The following is a 15,819-nucleotide window of genomic DNA, read 5'->3' as shown; positions in this document are numbered from 1 at the left end:
TTAATAATCAAATACATAAAATAATTAAATAAACACATATACAAAATTAATAATTAAATACACAAATTAATAACATAATATACACGAGATCAATCACACAAAGTATCACACAGCAGCAGCAGCAGCAGCTCATTTAAGAAGAAGAAGACGACGATGACACTGGAGGTCTTCGTCGCTGTCGGTCGTCGCCACCGCCGCGTGCCAGATCTGGTTTTGGGGGAGAGAGCAAGCTGGTGGGTTGGGTGGGGGAGGGTTAGGATTATTCCAATTCGTCCGAAATAGAGGAAAGAAAAACAGGGGTCCTGAGATCGAGTGAGGAACTGACCATCCCATTACCTGATGCTTTTGTTTCTTCGACTTCTTAGGCTGGAAATGAGTTATTTTCTGGTCCTCAATACTTGGAAACTCCATCTCGCACAAGGAAATCAACGTTCACGAGGGAGCTAGCGATAGACAAGGCTCTGGTTTTTGAATAGGGCAGAGACACATTCAAGGCTTTCTCCGGCGATGACGAGGCTACCTCTGTTGCTGTCAGCATATCCAAGCATAACCCCCCCTTAGGGAGAGTTAGAGGGTGACTGGTTCCAAGGAGAAGCTAGCCAGATCTGATGCTAAGGTTCGGTTGCTTGATTCGACGGGAAGAGCGGCAGGGAGTGGCCGACAACTGCTTCATGAAGCCCACAAGATTGGTAGTCGATGGGTGGCTGTTTCAATGGTAGTCAATGGGTATGGGTGAATCAGAGGGTGACTGGGTGAATTAGAGGTTGTTTCATTGGCTGTTTCAATGGTATATGGGTGGGTCACGAATGTGGGGGATGGGTGAATCAGAGGGTGACTGGTTTTTGTTTTGTTTTTTTAAAATTAAGGAAAGAAGCTGATGGGGATAATTTTGATGAGGTGGCAGTGCTGATGAGGCAAAGTTAACGCATCTTTTAACGGCAATTAACTCAGGGATGAAAAATGCACAAAAATACTTAGTCTAGGGATGAACAGTGAGTACAAAATACTTGAGGTCCTTAAAGCCATTTTTTTGATTAGTCCAGGAACAAAATAATGCATTAAGCCAAATGTTGACTCTGATATTATAAACATGGTCTTTCTCTACAGAGTTATACCAAAAACTATTGATTATGGTTTAATCATGTCTGGTAATTAAGTATGGCATGAGAATTAACTGGAAAATGTTTTCCCGAAGAAAAAGAGGAGAAATGGGTATTATTCTGTTTCAGACTTTCAGTTATGTTCTCACTATTATCAGACTTGGATAAATGTGCACAAAAAAAAGCTATCCAGCTTTTTTTTTCTTTCTACACAATCTTCTATATGGATAACATTAAGTGTACACTTCTTCACTAAATGTATACTTGCATGCATGTCTCCTTACTCGAGGGTTAGAGATGTTTATTTTCTTGTGCTTGAGACTAACTTTAGCCCGTAGTTCTTCAGCAACATTTGAGAAGCCCTGCACAAAATTCCACCAGTTACAACAGGAAGTGCTGCAGCCTCTTCTTTCTTTAGATAGAAAAACACTAATTTCTTACTTCAAATATTTGTTTTATATAGGAATTTTCTGGAGGCTTAGACACATGAATCCAGACTTCATTATCCCATGAGCCAATACTATTCAAGCAGATGGCAAAATCAATACTCTCCCGTAAACGTTGATCAAAATTTCTCAGCCACTGCAGAGGGTAAAATACAACATTGAGTGCATGGCAAAAAAATCAAGAAATGAAAGACAAAATAAAGGGAGAACAGAGAAGTCTAGTCCAGAAATGAATCTAAGCACCTTATGAGTTCCATTGTAGTTGTAAGGTCCACCAGATGTTAGCCCAAAAAGTAAATTGTACCTTCCTCTAGTTTTAGGATTTGAATATAGCAGAGAGAATAACCTAGCTATTTCAAGAAGTGCCACTACACCACTTCCATTGCTATCACTTCCCACTGATAAAGCCTACAAACATTTAAAATTGGAAGAAAAAATCAGACTTCCTAAAAATAAATATTAAGTAAATAGACTAGCAATCAATAAACCTAGCTACCGGTGCTGCCCCAAAGGTATCATATGACGCCACTATGGCAATGGTTGGGAGTTGATTTGAATCTCCATCTGCTTTCAATCCGGGCAACCATCCCTGTCAGCACAATAAGATTAGTTACACAGGCAGATAATTTTAGACTATAAGCATCACCAGAGGGATCTGAAAGGTTAAACCATGAGTAGTTTTCATGGCCACTAAGCCCTAAGTGATACATGTAGCTAAAGCACTATATATGCATTCAGAATTTTAATCGTTCTGGAGATGCCAAATACAAAAAGTTAGGCTGAAAATTTGCAAATCTGAATCATCAAAACTAAGAGAACAGCACTCATTTAGCAAATAAGGACCCCAAAAATCAGCAAAACTTCAAGTACATCTAGCTTGAAAGACATGTAGATGGCAGAGAGAGAGAGAGAGAGAGAGAGAGAGATAAACAGAAAAAATGTTAATTGCACGTCAAGAGGTGATAAGAACATCAACCACAACAGGATTACACATGCTATCATAAAGTTCTTCAATAGCAGTTCTATCACTCTTTGAGTGCATTGCATGATGTAGTGGGTTGGGAAGGATGAAATTGAATCTTGACCTGAATATTTGTGATAGTAGGAGGTGCAAGTTTCCTAGGTTCTGGCGCCGGAACAACAAGTTTATATCTGCAACATTTTAGAAATAGAAAAGATGTGATTTGTGAGATCATTGACAATGTAACATGTTATGCCTTAAACATTTGTTGCTTGAAAGCTGCTCCTACTCATCAAAACCACAGGACGCAGGGGGGATCATTAATGTCATAGCTTACGATAATGTAAGAGCAGGAAATTTCAGTGCACTAGTTACTACGGTTTGCTCAAAGACCATAATAGAATATACATATCCCAAGTGTATTTGACGAAAAAAATATCTGCCAGAAATTACTGACAAATGACACAGGAGACCCAAATTTAGTAATCAGAATAATCATGCTATGCCCCAATGTCAAACTTCTGGAAAATAGTACTCAAATGAATTGTAACATGATGATTATAAGTATATATGCTCACCCTCCAGTAGTTGCTGTAGCAGGCTGGCCAGTGACATCATTCCTCTTTATATCAGCTAACACAGTATTGATGTTATTATCCTCAAAAGCATAATACACTGGATACTGGAACCAAATATAGCACATCATAAATTTCCAAGATAAAATCACTCAGACAGTAAATGAAAAGAACTGTGATGCCTCAATGTATGAGTATGACCATGAATTAGTGTGGCAGGAAGTAAAATGTCCCAGGAAATGCTCTCCAGGAATCCTAGAACTAAATTACAAATGTTGGGAGCCAGAAACAGCGACTAGTTTTACAATTTATGCAGAATTTTATGGAGGTCAGCAGCTACAATTTTAATTTGTTTAACTTTGTTTCCTTTTCCATCCTAATACCACACATGTGCATAAAGAATGTATAGGAACTTGAAAACTGCACCTCCCCCTTCTGGATCGGGGAAGATGTACAAGTCAGATTTTGACAGTCAATAAACACTCAGGCTTTTTTTTTAATTTTTTGGGTACAATTTAACAGATAATATTGAAAAAGCATTAATAAAATAAGGAAGGCAGTGCAAGATATATAGGAGAAAAACACCAAAAAAAACAAAACAACAGCTGCATTTACCTGTGAGGATAGCTTACATTTTCAGAAAAGACAATGAAATGGGAGAATTGGTCTGGTTGACAGAAGTTAGTCATTGGGAAAGGGACCAGGAGAAAATGACAAACCCAGAATCATAAGAGAGAACCATTCAATACAACAAAGGCACAGTACACATGTTGCAACCAAGCAGTGTATGCATGTAATGGAACATGACCAGTTGCGCTATATCATTACACACACAGGATAAATAGAAAAATCATGAAAGAAGAAAACCAAATAACTCAAGATGATAGAATTAAACAATGAAAGAATAATAATCAAGAGAGTATAAAAGGACTACTATACTATTCTTTTACTCACAGGAACATTGGTATGTACAAGTAACTGCTCCAATTCCACCAATATGTTATTCATGGAGTCTTTGCCAATATCTTCATCATCTCCATCAATGCCGTCTTCATTTTCAGGGCTAAATATCCGAGGAAGTAAAAATATTAAACCCCCCAATGGTTGTCTTTTTCCAATATATTCTGCCATATTTGTCACACAAGAAAAAAATTTGGAGTTCAAACAAACAAAACTCACAAAAAATTAAGTTAAGTAGATATGGTGCAAAGACTGTTACAATGATAAAAGCATTAATGCACCAATGTGGTCCATGTCAGATGCATAAGGGAACCCCATCTTCCTGAGGGATGAGTGAAAAGAAAAATGAAACCAAAAAAAAAATGACAGACAACAATATGTACTCACATTTTTCAATCAAATTTCAATGATATGTGATTACATTTTTGTGGAAGAACGTTTTACTTAAGTTTGTTTCTCGATTATGTTGCTGTAATGTTATATGTATGCTGTTCTTTGTTTGCTATAATTAAGTTAGGCAGTGTATCATTCTGAACTTAGGCTCGCTGATTATATAATCTCAGCAGTGCCTCTTCTATTGTATCTTTTGGTTCGATAATCTTTCTTTCAGTATCTTTTGGTTCGTTAAACTTTCCTTCAGTAAAATTCACAAGAGCATCCTTTTCTTCTCTCTCTCGTTATCTTTGTGCCCTAGGTTTCTTTGTTGCCCTAGCTGTTTGTTACATGGTATCAGAGCTTTCGACTTGTGTCCATGGCGTCTCATCCTGATCATAGTTCCTCTTCCTCTCTTCCACCTCATTCCTCTTCCACGTTGTCATCTGCCTCGCAGTCTGATTTTGTGGCGGTGGCAAAAGCTTTCAGTTTTATACCTATCAAATTGGATTCGAACAACTACATTTTCTAGAAGGCTCAAATCTTAGCAACGATCAGAGCCTTCAATCTCTTATCGTTCCTCAATAAATCACCGCCTCTGCCAAAGTATGTGTTAGATCCAGTTGCTGGTGAAGCTGGATCTCTGGTGGTGAATCCGGACTACTTAAATTGGATGAGGTCAGATCAATTGTTGCTTGGTTGGCTATTTTCTACAATTGACAAGGAGGTTTTAGCGCATGAGATTCATTGTGAATCATCGGCCGAGGTATGGTCTTCACTTGAAAGTCTTTATTCTCGCCAAACCATAGCAAAATCATTTCAATTAAAGCAGCAATTAAGACTAAGAAGGATTCATTGTCTATCAATGACTATATTTTGAAAATCAATACTACAAGTCATGCACTTGCTGCCACTGGTGAGCCTCTTAACAATAAAGATTTGCTTCTTGCAATTTTGAATGGCTTAGATCATGAGTATGAGACTATTGTCAGTCTCATCACTTATCAAATGGATGAAATCCATCTAGAGAGAGTACAATACTTGTTGTTGATGTATGAATAGAGATTAACCTCTAAGAATATGCCACAATCGTCTGTGAATTTTGAATCTGTTATGACTACTCCTATGCAGGTAAACATGACCTCATATATGCCACGAAATGGTAACAGTAGAGGCAGTTTTGTACAAAGAGGAGGTGGATATATGAAAAGAGGGGGAAGAGGTCGGGGTAGAACATTCGGTAGACGGATTTATTGTCCATTGTGTGGAAAACCAAGGCACTTTGTAGACAAATGCTATCATCGATTTGACAGAAATTTCAGAGAATATCTGGTCAAAATTTTGGAAAATCTCATGTTGTTCATCAAACTGATTCAAGAGCTAATTTAGCCTCCCTTAGTGATTCTAACGAGACCTTCATGAGTGACATAGGATCAGCTCAAGGAGCTCACTATGGTCATTTGTCTCAACCATCTAAAACCTGATCTCAAGCTTCCTTACCAAAACCCTCTTGGTTTGTTGATTCTGGCACAACAAATCATATCACCTCAAACCTCATCAACTTGTCCTTGCATGCTTCTTACAACGGTGGTGATAAAGTCTCCGTTGGTAATGCTAAGTAGCTTCCAATTTCTAACATTGGTCTTGGACAATTATACACTCAAACTAGACCTACATCTATTATTTCTTTACCTAATGTTCTTCATGTACCTCATATAAAGAAGAATTTAATCAGTGTATCACAGTTTACAAAAGATCACAATGTGATTGTTGAATTTCATTCCAATTTGTGTTTGATTAAGGACAAGAGTTCAGGACTGGTGCTACTCCGAGAACGTCTTAAGGATGGGCTTTACGGATGGGCCTTACCAGCTGATTCCAGCATTTGCCCATGCTCACAGCTTTCCAGCCCAACCTGTCAAGCCTAAACAGCCTACAACCTTTGCCGGCAGTACATTTTCTTTGAACCATTGTAATGAATTTTCTTTGAAAAATTGTAATAGACAGCATCCATTCTATCATAGACTGTCTCCTAGTGCTAATGTAGCCCAACAAAATAACACGTCAGCAATGGCATGCGCGGTTAGGACATTCTACTTTCAATGTACTGCAATTTGTTCTTAATAAAATTCGTATCCCTTGTTCTCATTCAGCTCTTTCCTTTTGTGATTCTTGTCAAATTGGAAAACTTCATCAACTTCCATTTGCTACTCATGAAATTACAGCGAAGAGACCATTGGAATTGATCTATTCTGATCTATGGGGTCCCTCTCCTACTATTTCTATTAGAGGGTACAGATACTATATCATATTTGTTAATGCATACACAAGATATACATGGCTATATCCATTGAAATTAAAGTCTGATGCTTTGCCTACTTTTGTCACTTTTCATAAACTTGTTGAACTCCAATATTAGAGCAAAATTGAGGCCATTCAAACTGATAATTTATGCAGCCGCACTGGAGGGGGCGGGGGTGCCTTTTTGCCTTATCTTCAAAGCCATGGATACAGTCTCATTTTACTTGTCCTTATACACACCAACAACATGGTGTAGCTGAGAGAAAACATAAGACATATAGCTGAGATGGGACTTACATTGTTAGTCCAGGCTCATATGTCTCTAAAATTTTGCGAAGAGGCTTTTCAGACTGTAGTTCATATCATAAACTTGCTCCCATCCTCTTCTCTCAAATTCAGTACCCCATTTGAATTGCTCTATCACAAGCAACCTAACTACCTATTGTTGCAGCCCTTTAGATGTGCTTGTTTTCCTTACCTAAGACCCTATATCAAGCATAAATTTGATTTCCACTAAACCAAGTGTATATTTCTTGGATATAGCCATACTCAAGCTAGTTACAAGTGTTTGCATCCATCATGAAGAGTTTATGTCTCTAGACATGTGCATTTTAATCCAGATGAGTTCCCATTTCTTACTTTGTTTTTGTTTTCTCCTACTTCATCTTCCACATCTCACTCAGTTCCAAGTGGTTTTTCTACTTTGTTGTTTCAGTCTTATTAGAATTATTAGTATAATTAGATATATTGTATATTATTGTATGTATTTTTATTTATTTATTTGTTATAACTATGTGTAATTAGGCTAAGCCCATAGACTAAGCCCGTAAGTTTTTAGGCCCATTGTGCCTATTATAAATAACACACTAAGAGACTAATCTCTTAGGTTTTTCTCTCATAATTATTTTTTCACATGGTATCAGAGCCATAGGTGAGAAAAACCCTAACCACCGATGTGTATCTTTTTCCAGCGACCTAAAAACCCTAATTTTCTTTCTTCACCGTCATTGTTCACGCCGAGAAAACCCTAGTTTTCTTTCTATTCGTCACTATTCACGCCGGAACATCACTGTCCGGCCGTATTTTGCTGGAACCAACCCCACCCTAGGGTTTGCCGCCTTCAGGCCGAGTTGCTGCCAGAAAATCACAGCCACCGGAGCTCCCATGCCCCACGCGCAGCCGTCTCCCTGCTCTAGGCCTATTCTCGGTGTCAAATCCTCGCTATGTCTAATTTCAGTGATGCAATTTCTATTGGTGCTACTCCCGCAACCGCACCTGTTGCCCCTACTGCCTCTTAGTCCTTTACTGTCTCCAATCTCATAATAGCCAATATCACCACTGTCAAGTTGATAGGGTCCGCCAATTATCTCTCATGGGCAACCTCTGTCAAAATGTGATTCAAATGGCAAGGCCAAGCCGATCATCTTACCACAAAGGCTGAAAGTGTGCGGGAAGCCAATCGGGCTAGATGGGAACAAGTTGATGCCCAGTCATGCAGTCTCCTATGGAAGTCCATTGATCCATCCATCATGCAGCTTTTACGGCCATTTGAAACTTGTGTTGACGTGTGGAAGGAAGCTGAAGAATGTTATACGAATGACATCCAACGTTTGTACATTGTGGTCTCTAATATCAAGAATCTGAAGCAAGAGTCATCCATGAAATCTTATTTGGGACAAGTTCGGGCTCTCATGCAAGAATTTGATGCCCCTCTTCCCATTACTACGACCAAGACCGAATAGGTTTCTCAAAAAGAAAAGTTTTTTATGGTTGTTGCTCTTTCCGGTCTAAAATCAGAATTTGATGCCATCAGGCATCAAATCTTTACTAGCTCCACTAATCCTACCATGAATGACTCTTTTAAAAGATTGATGAACATGACTGGTGTGCATGGTATGTCCTCTTCTTCTCATGTTGTTCCTCCAGCCAATCTTCAGCCCTTGTGTCTCAGGCTTCCTACTCAGGAAGAAATAGAGGCCGTAATAATAATCGGACACGTCCAGAGTGTACCTTTTGTAAGAAACTGGATCATCTTGAGGACAGGTGTTGGAAAAAACATGGTCGGCCCGCTACTCCACCTACATCATCTACCAGTGCAACTCATGCATTCCAGAGTGATCCTAGTTCTGTCCAATCTGTACTGGGTTCACAGTTGATACCTATGTCTGCAGCTAAGTATGATGTTTTTTTTTTAAGTTTCAGGCCACCCAACAGTCTCATCCTGGTAATCCCGTTGCTTGCGTTGCTAAAAGCCCATCTCTTGGTCCTTGGATTATAGATTCTGGCACCACTGATCATATGTGTGGTAATGAACTTCTTTTCTCTTCACTTACTTATTCTGATATCTTGCCTACAGTTACCCTGGCTGATGGCACCAAAACTGTAGTTAAAGGGATAGGCCAAACCACACCCACTTCATCTTTATCTTTAAATTCGGTTTTTTATGTCCCTGACAGTCATTTCAATTTGATTTCAATTAGTCAGCTTACTAAAACCCTTAACTGCTCAGTCACTTTCACTCCTACCTCTGTTTGTGTACAAGACCAGGGTACGGGGCAGACGATTGGCGTCGGGCATGAGTCACAGGGTCACTATCATCTTGCTATGCCGATGGCTTGCACGAGTGCTGCTTCCCCAGATCTTCTCCACTCTCGTCTTGGTCATCCCAGCCTCTTCAAATTGAAGAAATTAGTTCTTAGTTTGTCATCGTTGTCTATTTTTTATTGTGAGTCATGTCAGCGTGGTAAACACGCACGTAGTTCTTTTTCCAGTCGTGTCAATAATAGGATTGAGGCTCCGTTTTCTCTTGTGCACTCTGATGTATGGGGGCCCAATCGTGTCAATTCTACTATTAGTTTCTCATATTTTGTTACTTTCATTGATGACTTTTCTCGCTGCACTTGGTTATTTCTCATGAAGAGTCAGTCTAAGTTGTTTTCTGTCTTTCAGACATTCACTGCTGAAATAAAAACACAGTTTGGAGTTTCTATACGTGCTTTGCGTAGTGATAATGCCCCTGAGTACTTTTCTTCTCAATTTACTACTTTTATGACTACTCGTGGCATTATGCATCAATCTTCTTGTCCTTATACACCTCAACAAAATGGTGTTGTCGAGCGTAAAAATCGCCATCTCATTGAAACTGCACGAACACTACTTTTACATGCCAATCTTCCCACCAAATTCTGGGGAGATGATGTTCGTACTGCGTGTTATTTGATCAATCGCATGCCATCTTCAATGTTAAAGGACAACATTCCTCACGCTCTTTTGTTCCCCTCCCAGCCCCTTTATTCTGTTCCCCTTCATGTATTTTGATGTATTGGTTTTGTACATTCCTTTTCACCAGGGCAGGATAAACTTGCTGTCAAATCCCTCAAGTGTATTTTCCTCGATTACTCCCGGTTGCAGAAAGGTTATAAGTAGGGGTGTACACGGTTCGGTCTGGCCGGTTTTGGGCCAAGAAAATTCGCCAAACCGCACATGCGGTTTGCACCTATAAGCAAACCGATTGGTCTAACTTGGTGAGAAGAAACCGCACCGCAGATTGCGGTGCAGTGCGGTTCGATTTCTGCGGTTTGCTGGAAATGCAACAACTCTCAGTTCACCATCACCAAACTTCCACACTCGCTCATCGACTAAGATTTACTCCAAATAATAAAAGCTTCGAATCCATCTTATTTTAGTCAGGATATTGTAGTACCTTGATCGAAATGGCGTCGTAAGTTGGTCTGGTGCGGTGGGTGGCTGGGGTCAGTTCATCGCAACCTTCGTCGCTCTCACTTCAGTCGGTGTCTGGGTGCGGCGGGTGGGTCAAGTCCTTGTGCGTGGCAGCGGCCGCCGGCGGAAGGATGGGTCGATTCGTCGCAAGCTTCGTCGCTCTCGCCTCGATCAGTGTCTGGGTGCAACGGGTGAGTCAGGGCCAAGTGCGTGGTAGCGACAGCCGGCGGTGGCATGGGTCTGTCGGTGAGAGAACTGGTGCGGCGAGGGGTGCGTCACCATCACCAATTCTAACAGAGGAAGAGGGGAAGAGACGAAGAGGGGGAGAGAGAAGGGATTTGGGGATTTAGGGTTACTGGTTAAACACCCCCCTCCCCTGCCGCGTTTCTCATTTTATAATTTATATTTTATATTATATATACATATATATATTTTAATATAATTAAAGGATAATCGGGCGGTTCGGTTTCAAACCGAACCGCCAACCTTCAAACCGCGAAACCGCGATTTGGAGGTTTTCCAAACCGCACCGAACCGCCTCTTTAAAAAAACCGTGCGGTTCGGTGAGGTCCGGTTTGGTGTGTGCGATTTTTGCGGTTCACCGGTTTTTTTGAACACCCCTAGTTATAAGTGTTACTCTCCTAAGTTGAACCACTATCTTATGTTTGGTGATGTCACATTCTTCGAACAACAGTCCTTCTCGGTTGTTCAGCCTAATTCACAACGTCTTGACTAGGTATTGCCTATTCCTTCTCTTCCGTTGCCCTTATCAGATCCGTCTATCTCCTCCTCGATGGACCCTTCACTTCCATCTTTCGGTCCACACTCCCTAACTCCTCCACTTCTTACTTATCACTGTCGTCCTCATCCTGCTCCTGGCACCGGCATTCCTCTTAACTGCAACTCTCCTGACTCACTCTCTCCGTCAGTGGTCACTCCTGCCATGGATCCTCAGCCCGACAGCCTTCCTATTCCACTCCGCAAAGGTACACGATCTACTCGCAATCCACATCCTCTTTATAATTTTGTGTTATGACCATTTGTCACCTGCTTATAGTGCTTTTGTTTTGAGCCTTTCTTCCATTTCTATTCCTAAAACCACAGGTGAAGCCATGTCCCATCCTAGTTAGCGCCAAGCTATGTTAGATGAGATGGGTGCTTTGCATTCTACTGGCACTTGGGATTTGGTGCCTTTACCACTAGGAAAGATTCTCGTTGGTTGTCGGTAGGTGCTCACCCCTAAAGTGGGCCCCGACGAACAGATTGAACGTCTTAAAGCCCGCTTGGTTGCCATAGGCTTTACACGGATCTATGGGTCGAATTACAGTGATACCTTCTCTCCAGTTGCTAAAATGGCCTCTGTTCGCCTAGTTCTCTCTATGGCTGCCACACGTCATTGGTCGCTCTATCAATTGGACATTAAGAATGCCTTTCTTCACGGTGATTTGCAAGAGGAGGTTTATATGGAGCAACCACCTGGTTTTGTTGCTCAGGGGGAGTCTAATGTAATCTGCAAACTCAAGAAGTCTCTCTAAGGCCTGAAACAATCTCCACGAGTTTGGTTCAACAGGTTTAGCACTGTGGTTCAAGCCTTTGGTCTCACTCGAAGTGAAGCTGATCATTCAATTTTTTATCGATATTTTTCTTCTTTATGTATTTACCTTGTTGTTTATGTAGATGACATTTTTATCACAGGGAACGATCAAGTTGGTATACAAAATCTAAAGGAACATCTCCATCAGCACTTTCAGACTAAAGACCTAGGCAAACTCCGATATTTCTTGGGTATTGAAGTTGCTCAATCAAGAGATGCGATCTCAATCTCTCAAAGAAAGTATGCACTTGACATCTTAAAAGAAACTGGTATGGTGAACTGCAAACCGATTGACACCCCAATGGACCCAAATGTCAAGCTCTTGCCGAGACAGGAGGAGTCTTACTCAGATCCTGGACGGTATAGAAGATTGGTAGGCAAACTGAACTATCTCACAGTCACTCGTCTCGACATTGCTTTTGTTGTGAGTATGGTGAGTCAGTTTCTCAATTCTCCATGTGATTCTCACTGGGATGCTGTTATCCGGATTCTAAGATATATCGAACGAGCATCGGGTAAAGGGCTATTCTACAAGGATAAGGGGCACACAGATATTTGTTGTTATGCAAATGTAGATTGGGTTAGCTCTCCTTCTGATCGTCAGTCGACCTCTGGATATTGTGTTCTTGTTGGAGGAAATCTGATTTCTTGGAAAAGTAAGGAACAAAATGTAGTAGCTAGATCCAGTGCAGAGGCAGAATATCGAGCTATGACTAATGCAACTTGTGAGCTCATCTGGCTTAAGCAACTCTTGGAGGAACTCAAGTTTTGTGAAGTGTCCCCTATGAAGCTTGTTTGTGATAATCAAGTTGCCTTACACATTGCTTCCAATCTAGTGTTCCATGAGCGGACTAAGCATATTGAAATCGACTATCACTTTATTAGAGAAAAGCTGGTTGAATGTGTTATTGCTACAGAATTTGTTAATTCCAGTGATCAACTTGCTGATGTCTTCACCAAGTCTCTAAACGGTCATCGGATAGAATATATCTGTAACAAGCTTAGTGCATATGATATCTATGCTCTAACTTGAGGGGGAATATTAAAATTATTAGTATAATTAGATATATTACATATTGTTGTATGTGTTTTTATTTATTTATTTATTTGTTATAATCATGTGTAATTAGGCTAAGCCCATAGACTAAGCACGTAAGTTATTAGGCCCGTTGTGCCTATTATAAATAACACACTAAGAGACTAATCTCTTAGATTTTTCTCTCATAATTGTTTTCTCACAAGTCTCTTCCTTTACCTTTCTCCACTTCCACTTCTTCCTCTTCTCAAGTAGCACGACCCTCAATTCCTACCTTATCAACAATTGTTTCTACTGATTCCTCCGCCTCATTTGTTGATCCCTTGCCTGCAATATCTAATACACGGCCTTTCTCACCTAGACCTACAGTTCATGTTCCTAAACACAAAGCTGTCCCAGCTCCTTCAATTCATCCCATGCTCACAAGGTCCAAGACTAAACAACTTTTAACCTTTTCTCCTCATGCCTTAGTGAGTTCCTTAGAACCTAGCTTAGTTCACGAGGCCCTACTAGACTCACGATGGGTTAAGGCTATGAAGGAAGAGTTTTCAGCCTTGCAGCATAATAATACATGGGATTTGGTTCCATTTTCTAAAGATATGAATCTCATTGGCTGTAAATAGGTGTTTAGAATCAAGTATAATCCTGATGGGGCAGTTCTTAAGCACAAGGCTAGACTGGTGGCCAAGGGGTTTCTTCAAAACCCAGGAATTGATTATGCTGAAACTTTGCCCTATTGTCAAGGCCCCTACAATTAGAGTATTATTCTCATTAACTGTGACTTTTGGCTGAGATATACAACAGGTTGAGGCCAACAATGCCTTTCTAAATGGTGATCTTGTGGAGGAGGTTTTTATGTCACAGCGTGAGGGGTTTGTAAGTTCACAATTTCCCTCTCATGTATGTAGGCTGAAAAAGTCTCTCTATGATCTGAAACAAGCTCCTCAAGCTTGGTACACAAAATTGAGGGTTGTTCTTCAATCTTGGGGATTTTCAAGAGTTGTGTTTGATGCCTCTTTGTTTATCAAGCGAACTCCTAAGTGTGTGTTGTTCATCTTAGTCTACGTGGATGATATTTTGATTACAAGATCCGATTCTGCAGCTCTTAAGGCATGCATTCAAGACATGGATACTCATTTTTCTCTTAAAACCCTTATTCTGTCAATTATTTTCTAGGATTTGAAGCATATAGAGATCATAGTAGCATTTATCTTGCTCAATCCAAGTATACTATGGATTTTGTTGAGTTTGCCTAAAGTGCATGCGGTAGAAGATTAGTAAAGTCTTGGAGATACATCAACTGGAAGATTAGATCAATTAGGGTTAAAAATACCAAGTGTAATTACTTAGCATATCAGGGGTCTAATAGTAATATCCCAATAGTAGATAGTTACTTTGGGATGTCCACCCTTTCTATAAATAAGAGGGCAGGGGAGGCAGTCGGGAGTTATTCCAATGAGAGCTATTATTTCTTCTATGATCGAGTGTTGAGATTCATTCTTGAGAAAAGAGAGACTTAAGTGATTAGTATTTAGTCTTGTGTATTTCTTGAGAGAATGAGTGAATGTACACGAGGATACAAATGAGGGTTTTAGAAGCTTGGTGTACTGATCGTTTTAACTGAATAAAGGCTGCTCTATGTGTGGATGTTGACTGCTGGATGTAGGTTTGCCAAAGGCATTCCGAACCAGGATAACTACCGTCTCTGTGTTGGTTTGTTTTTATCTTTCTGTATTTTCATTTTTATTTCTGTTTTGTCTGTTTTCTTAATTGGTTTCTAAGTTCTGTGAATGTGCAAGAATTCGAGTGGAATTCTCTTCGGGTTTGGTCTTCAATTGACAGTCCTAAATAACAACAATCTGGTATCAGAGCCATCCTTCGACCAAGATAAGCTTTCTTGATATTTTTCTTGATAATTTATTGTTGAATCTGCTAGACTTTAGTTCTGATTATGGCTGCAACAAGATATGATATAGAAAAATTCACTTGCCAAAATGATTTCAGCCCATGGAGAATTAAGATGAAAGTGCTTCTAGGGAATCTAGGACTAAAAAGGGCACTAGAAGAAGAGAAAAAGTTACTTGAATCTAGTACCCTTGAATAGAAACAAGAATATAGTAAATTGAGGGAAGAAATAGATGAAAAAGCCTATAATACTTTGATTCTTGGTCTTGGTGATAAAGTCCTACGGGAAGTTTCCAAGATGACCACTGCCTTATCCCTATGGAATAGGTTAAGAGACTTTATATTTGACCAAAAATCTTTCCACCCGAATGTTCTTGAAAACCAGATTTTTCTCATTTAAAATGGGAGAAGGTCAGAAGCTACAAGACCATATAGATGACTTTACAAAGCTATGTTTAGATCTAGAAAACATTGATATGAAATATGATGATGAGGATAAGGCTCTTGTCCTTTTACACTCTTTACCAATATTTCATGAGACTTTTGTTGATATATTAAAACATGGTAGAGAAAACCTATCTCTAGATGATGTTATTGGAGCCTTAAACTCCAAAGAACTTCAACAAAAGATAGAAATCAAGAATTCTATAGGAGATGCTCTTACAGCTAGGTCAAGGACAGAAAAGAAGGATCAAAAGACTAAGGGAAGGTCTAGATCAAAGTCTAAAAATGGTAAGAAAATAGTAAGGTGTTTCTTATGTCACGAAGAAGGTCATATTAAGAGAAATTGCCCTAAGAAAAAGAGGGAATTTCATAATAAAGGAAATGCTGAGATTTCATCCTCAATTT

The 15,819-nt window shown here is 39.8% G+C and overlaps 1 protein-coding gene across 1 annotated transcript in view; it reads right to left on the bottom strand.

Annotated features, from left to right (window-relative positions):
* LOC127797715 (uncharacterized) overlaps positions 1-15,819 on the bottom strand; it is a 35,453-nt gene that overhangs the window by 10,770 nt on the left and 8,864 nt on the right. Inside the window, exons 2-8 of the mRNA XM_052330838.1 lie at positions 4,037-4,206; positions 3,086-3,189; positions 2,632-2,698; positions 2,043-2,135; positions 1,790-1,954; positions 1,542-1,682; positions 1,385-1,462 (exon numbers count right to left, since the gene is read on the bottom strand). Coding sequence (XP_052186798.1) covers positions 1,385-1,462; positions 1,542-1,682; positions 1,790-1,954; positions 2,043-2,135; positions 2,632-2,698; positions 3,086-3,189; positions 4,037-4,206 — 818 coding nt within the window. The remainder of the gene's footprint in view (positions 1-1,384; positions 1,463-1,541; positions 1,683-1,789; positions 1,955-2,042; positions 2,136-2,631; positions 2,699-3,085; positions 3,190-4,036; positions 4,207-15,819) is intronic.

The sequence above is a fragment of the Diospyros lotus genome, chromosome 3 (genome assembly GCF_014633365.1).
Source record: "Diospyros lotus cultivar Yz01 chromosome 3, ASM1463336v1, whole genome shotgun sequence".
In the NCBI taxonomy this organism is placed as follows: domain Eukaryota; kingdom Viridiplantae; phylum Streptophyta; class Magnoliopsida; order Ericales; family Ebenaceae; genus Diospyros; species Diospyros lotus.
Note: the sequence above shows the minus strand (reverse complement) of the source record. Positions and strands in the feature narration are given on the sequence as shown.